General features: G+C 34.2%; 1 protein-coding gene across 2 annotated transcripts; it reads right to left on the minus strand.

Annotated features, from left to right (window-relative positions):
• Positions 1-235: 235 nt before the first annotated feature.
• Positions 236-3,210, minus strand: LOC145167209 (plant UBX domain-containing protein 1-like). Of its 2 annotated transcripts, none has more exons than XM_079086332.1 (7): positions 3,035-3,210; positions 2,489-2,585; positions 2,305-2,373; positions 2,127-2,194; positions 1,726-1,855; positions 1,523-1,630; positions 236-519 (listed from the first exon to the last, which is right to left on the minus strand). In XM_079086332.1, exons 1-7 carry the CDS (start codon positions 3,191-3,193, stop codon positions 320-322), a joined length of 831 nt encoding a protein of 276 aa, XP_078942458.1. In that variant the 5' UTR covers positions 3,194-3,210; the 3' UTR covers positions 236-319. The 2 variants fall into 2 exon arrangements, with proteins under 2 accessions (XP_078942458.1, XP_078942459.1); XM_079086333.1 differs by having other exon boundaries at positions 1,523-1,627; positions 3,035-3,208.
• Positions 3,211-6,870: the final 3,660 nt, after the last annotated feature.

Below are 6,870 nucleotides of genomic sequence, written 5' to 3' on the forward strand. Positions count from 1 at the left end.
CTCAAGGGTCCGAGCATCTAACAAGTCAGTTTCAATGTGGATTGAACTCTTTGTAGACACTGATTTTTATATAGTTTCAATATAGATTGAGCTCTTCATGATTTTTATATAGTTTCAATATAGATTGAGCTCTTCATAGACACTGATTTTTATGTTAATGTTAGTTTCATTGTGGATTGAACTATGGTTTTTATGTAAACTTTATATCACTATTTATGGGCCCACAAGAATAACCTTTTTGCACAAACATATCCACTTATGGAAAGAAGGTTACATATAATCCATTTTAAAAACTTTGATTTTATAAGTCGACAAATTGTTACATTTTCAACCACTTTGGCTTAACCATCTTTTTATCGGCAGCCGGCTTCCGCTCTTGAACCGATGGAGGGGCGGCAGCCACCACAGGCACGGTGGTCAATTGGTCAACCGTAGGTTTCTCCGGTTCGGCTACAAGTTCAAGACCTTTTAAAGCCATCACTTCCTCTTTAAGGAATGTCACGTCAGCATCACCATCACCTGCACCCATAAAACATTAGACAATGAAAATTTTCCATTGGAATTTACAAATATAACCTTTTCTATCTGTTAGTTTTTTTATAAACTAGTTGTAAGAACCATGTATTATATGGGTTTATTAAAAAAAAATAAACAAACATGAAGATCTAACAATTTAGAAAATTTAAATTTTTAAGAAAAAAGTAAATTACTTAATTATTAAAATTGAAGTGCTTATTTATCTTTTAAATTTAAATGAATAATTTAAATAAATAAACAAGTAAAATAATTGGATTCAATTTAGAAATTAAAAGGAAAGTGGCATTTATGAATTGGATATACATTTATTACATTTAAGTATTATATTGAATTTAATAAAATGGAATAAAAAAACCACAAAATGACACATAAATATAATTTAATTTAAATTTAAATTTACCACAAACTGACATGTAGCATAATGCATAAGAGGATGACAAGTGGCAAAATTATTTTCATTTATTATGGAGGATTCAACTGATCAACTCACATCATTTTATTAAGATAACCTCATAAATTATATTATTAAAGAATTAAAGAATTATAACCAAAATAAATTAAGAATTACCCTTTTAATTTATTTGCTTTTTACACATTCGATTTCTTTTTATTAGACTAACTTTATAAAATTATATTATTAGAGAAGCATAACCATTGTAAATTATTTGTATAAAATAAATTTCAAATTTATTATCGTATTATGTCAATTATGTATTTTATTAAAATATATAGTGTTTTAAATTATTATTTTTAAAAAATTTGAAACATAAAAACTAATTTAATATGTATCATAGTTAATATCAAATTAATTTCTCATATATTCTTACACATAACAAATATTAAATACATAATATGATCATAGAACAAAAAACTAAAAAATGCATAAAATTTAAAATTGAAGGACCAAATTATTCAAACAAAACTTTAAAACCATATTTGGTGTTTTATTATACCATGGATGCAATTATTAAAAAAAAAATAATACCTTTTGGTTGATCATATGAAAAATAGACAATTGCACCAGGGGCAAATCCAGCAGAGTAAAAATCTTGAGACATGTCTTTTATTAGCTTCTTTGGAGGAGTAGTAACTACTTAAAAAAAATGATATTAGTATATAATAAATATCACCCCATTTAACATGATTATAAACTTATAGAAAAAAATAGGAATTTAAAAATATGCTCACATATATGGAAAGGTAAATCGGGTCTAGCCACAACTTTTATAAGAAGATCAACTAAATTTTGCATTGTCTCTGATGGATGAAATGTGGCTTCTAATGTATGGTTGTCCGGGAACCTCACACGAATTACCGCCTATAAGAAAACAAGAAATAGCAGTTAGACAGGACAAAACAGGTTGTACTGTGTACTGTGTATTTGTCTGTTTGTCATGCACTTGACAAACACCGGACTGAGACAGATGTGAATGGGACAAGAATTGCAACTTTTTGTCACGTCTAAAAAGGTGGGATAGGGACTCGTCAGTTGTAAGTCATCTCAATCTCTCATTTGTGCAAAAAGACGAGAATGCCCTTCTTATTATCGTCATTGAAAATAGCTCTGGAAAGATTGAACGGTATAGTACCTTGGTAATTCTTGATCTACGAGTGGCTTCTTCTGCTTCACGGAGTTTTTTTGTCTTCATAACTTTATCTATCCACAAAAAGGAAAAGAAAATGATTTGTTTAATTTGGGATGAATAAAAATACACTTTGGTTTTTAATAAAATTACCATATAAATAATTAAATATAAATATTCTCACCTTCCTTTTTTGTAGCCAAGATGCGATAATAATCTTCCGCAGTGAAATCAAAAAACTCATCCGGCTCCTCTGCGATATTACAAAAGTCATTAAACCTTAATGCAAGATTTCTAGGGATATTTTTTATGATGAAGATATAAGGACATTTACGTCTTTTGTCATGTCTTATCATGTGGGTGCATACCTTCGTTAATTGGCTCATTTGATGTGTGAGAGGAAGTTGTTGTCTCAAATACACGAATATCTCTTCCATAATTTTGCTTTGCTGCAGCAAGCTTTTCCTGATTTATGTCATTACAAGGGATTAAGTGTTTGAAATATTGTACATTCAGTGTATCAACAGCTAAAATCTTTAAGCCAATGTTTTTCTTTAGTGATATAACATGTAAAGAACTTAATTGCAAAAGAACAAGGTTGAGCCTAGCATTATAGTAATCAACATGATCGAAAATGAGAACAGTCCTCAATTTCTCATCCTCGATCGATTCCAAACCCCCATAAATTGATCCAGTATCAGTTAACTAAAAAACAGTTAATTGTCTCGATAAAGTTCTAGAGATTCAGTTAGCGTTATGAATGATCAACAACCAATTCGAGCAATTGGATCAAGAGGGAAACACTTCCATAGAGATTGACATTGATCTATTAATAAGAATGTACTGTACAAACGGAAGAAACCCTAATTAAATATACTTCGTAGCAATTAAGAAACCATGAGTGAAGGACAAACCGTGGCAAATTGAGATTCCATTTGATCGATAGTGGTGAGTCTTCTTAGCTTCACAGTGCTTGTAGAATCAGCTCTCATCGGCGAATCAATCGATTCAAAAGCCCTTTTATTGATTTCGCGTTGCGTGTTTCTTGCGCAAGACGATTCTTTTGTCTCCATTGTTGATTCTTGTTCGGGTTTTGCGGTTTGCAATTGGGCTGCGTCTATAATCCAATAGCTCTCTAATTTCCAACGATACCGGCCCAATCTTTGGTTGGTGTTTCCGTGTTTGGTTTGTTGGGTATGGGAGGTGGTGGTACATATAAAGGTATTAAATCGTTTTTTTTATTTATTATTATTATTATATATTTTTTAAGTTATTATTATTATTATTATTATTATGGTATTTTTGTAAGTGAAATCCTTTAAACAATTAAACCTATTTAAAAAAGGGGTTTGGTTTTAACCTAACCGGTTTGCAGAAAAACCAATTAGGTTTTTTTCCATTGGTTCTCAAAAGACTAATTCACTTTGTCCACCTCTAGTCAGCATATAAGATTGATTGATGAAATAAACAAATATTACTTTGAAAAATGTTGTTTGGAATCACTTAGAGAAAAGAAAATTAGAATAACTGTATTAATTTATTTAAGATTTAATAAAAAATTAGATCAAAATAGTTCTGATTTTCACAGACAACATCTACAAAAATCATCCATCTATAAAAATTACGAAAACGACATTGTATTGATGATTTTCATGGATGATATCTGTGAAAAAACTAGCATATTTTCTTTTAACTGTAAAATTTGGTATAACATGTTTTGAGTATTTCAATTATTTCTATGAGTCGAAACAAGTATGATAATTGATAAACTTATTTTATTTTATTTTATTTTTATGATTGATTGATTTTTAAATTTCATCTGATCATCGTAGTTATATTCCATATTCTTGATAGCAAACAACGACTTTTAATGTCATGGGGTTATTTATAGAAAGTTTCATCGCGGTCATATACGTCTATTACGATGGTTAGTCTAATCAGTTCATAAAGTCTATAATTAATGTTGTAGTTGTTTAGAGTTTTATATTGGTTTGTTAGAGTCATTCAAGTAATTAGTGAGCTCATATCATTAACCAATGGCTTGGACGGAGGTGCGACGACGACATAATTCCTTTATGTCCTGAGGTTTCAAGAACGTAGATTGGAGAAACAGTTTTCCTTCCATCACTTCTTTCTATGTCTCCAACCTTCCTGGAGATGCATCGAAGGCAGAGATTTGAAATGTAACATCCCGACTTCCATGTATAACAGTTATCCTTTGTATGATTTTCCAGTCGAACTCCGCGAGTTGGGTAGCCTCAAATCGGCGTGTTGAAGAATGTTTTGGTAGCGGGATTTAATGAAGTAACTCGGCGAGTTGACAACTGGGAAGGAAACCCTAATTTTTAGGGTGTTGCACCCTATTTAAAGGCCTTAAGTCCCTTGGTTGGCCTCCTTACCAGCCTCCTCTGTCCAGAAACCCTAAATTCGAGTATCATCTTCCATAGTTGAGTGTGTGAGCTTGTGGAGAGCTTTGAGTGTTGATTTTTGGTACTCTTTTGAAAGAGCCTTGAAGTGAAGGTGTCTAGCTTGGTAGAAAGGCTTTAGATCCAGAACTTCCCCACTTATTGCAGTCTCTTTGAGGTATAAAGTTTGTACCTTGCTTCTTCATTGATTAGATCTCTTCTTTTGGGGTTTTATCTTGATTATTAGATTCTTTGATGGATTGTCCAAGGATTTGAGTGTTTCATGGGTTGTCATTTTAGATCTGGCCATTTTGTGGCCTCATTTGGCTTAATGTTGCAAGCTTTATGAGGATTTTGGTGTCATGCATGCATTAAGTCAATTCTTAAGTCCATTTTAAGCTTAAGAGCTTCATTTAGACATGCATGAACGTAAAGTTGGCAACTTTACGTGGTTTTCCAGCTCAAGGAAGTCAGATCTAGGTTTTGGAGTCATGTCCTTATAGATTAAGTGCTTATTGTATCAAGTTGTTGGGTTTTGAGCGGACTCGGCGAGTTGGATCGGTTTTTCCCGACTTTGCAATTAAATGGAAAAACACGGTGAGTTCAAGGAATAACTCGGCGAGTTGGATCAACTCGATCCGTTGACCTTGACTTTTTGACTTTTGTCTTTGACCAAGTTGTCCTAAGGGGGTACTTGAGGTAACCTGAATTGTAACAAAGGAAATTATAGGCTTAGGATAAGACTCATATGAGGTTGGGCCCAATTTGAAAATTTGGGCCACTAGTGGGCCTTTGTGGATCTTTTGGTTTTGGACCTTTTGGTTAATGGAATTGGGCCTCAGTTTTGGTTCATGTTGGGTCAGGGGTAAAATGGTCATTTTACCCCAAGTATGGATAGTGGGCCTTAGAATGAAACCCAATTGCTAATTGGGTGTTACTTTCATCTGATAGATCAGAGGTGTCGTCGGGGCAACAGCTAAGGATTCTTGCAGTGAACTTCAGTATTCGAGGTGAGTTTTCCTCAATATACTTTCGAGTCGAAGGCACCAAGGTCGGCCCTTTGGTTTGATAACTTGATATTGTTGATGCAACGCCCGTAGATCCGGGCTAGTCAATTTAGAGACGATAAGCATCAAAAGTGACTTTTTGATAAAAGATTATTTAGAATGAATAATCTTAACTAAGTTGTAGTGGTCGTGACAAGGATTCCGGATATATAAAGAATGCCGAAATCCGAGTTATAACGAAGAAGTTATGACCTGTCAAAGTTTCGCGACAGAACCGATATGACACTATGTGACGTAAATAGTGAATTTACGATAGAGCGATATTTAGCCTTAGAAATCTAAACGAAAGCCGTAGAATACGTTAAACCGAGAGTGTGCATAAAAAGAACGTCTAAATCTGACTTTCGTATGAGGAAGTTATGAATTTTCGAAGTTTCGACTTAGCGGTATGCAGCCCAAAGTTCGAATATGAGATCGAGTGGTTTCTAGCCGAAACAATCTAAACGAGAATCGAAGATCTCGTCGATAATAGTCCAACGGTAAAAAGACAGACGAAAACGGACGTCAGATGAAGGAGTTGTGAATTCCTAACGGAGTTTTCCTGTCCCGGCCTACTAAAAATAATATAATAAAAAATAAAGTCAAAGTTAGCTGACGGAATCTAAACGAGAGTTGTAGAGCATAATCTCACCTACGCGTGGATATAAAGAACATCAAAAACGGAGCTCGTATGCGAAAGATATGAATTTCTGAAGTTCGGGACGCGAACCCCGACACTGTGTCAGAGTTCACGACGTGAACACAGTGTTCACGATGTGAACTCAGTATTAATGTCTTCTGGAGCCTGACAGACCCAAGTTGCGATGACGCACCTGATGACTACTGAACTCACAACGTGAATATTTAAGATTCACGACATGAATCCAGAAAAATGGCCCTATAAGTAGAAAACGAAGGGCAGCCGGCTATGGTTGCTAATTCATTCATTCTCTCACTTCCTACACCTTCTCTAGCCCTCTTGAAGTACCCCCGAAGCCCCGGTATCATCCCGAAACCCGAAGCGAGTCCCGAAGCCCTGAAGATCCCGAGAGAAAGAGTTATCGAACCGAAACTCTGCCCGCGAGAAGTCCGGTTTCTGAGAAAACATTCCCGTTTCATAAAAGAACTTCTGCTTCAAGAGCCGTAGTGATGTCCGATAATCGTCTTATCAAGTGAGTGTATAGTCACTTTCATCTTACATATAGATATGAAGTATCTTATAAAATACGTACTATGTGTATACATGTTGTTTGTTTATTAAGATGGATTAGACATACCCGATCCGGGAATATGGATTAG

Source organism: Lactuca virosa, chromosome 3 (genome assembly GCF_052849685.1).
Source record: "Lactuca virosa cultivar CGN04683 chromosome 3, Lactuca_virosa_CGN04683_v6, whole genome shotgun sequence".
NCBI classification, from domain to species: Eukaryota; Viridiplantae; Streptophyta; class Magnoliopsida; order Asterales; family Asteraceae; genus Lactuca; species Lactuca virosa.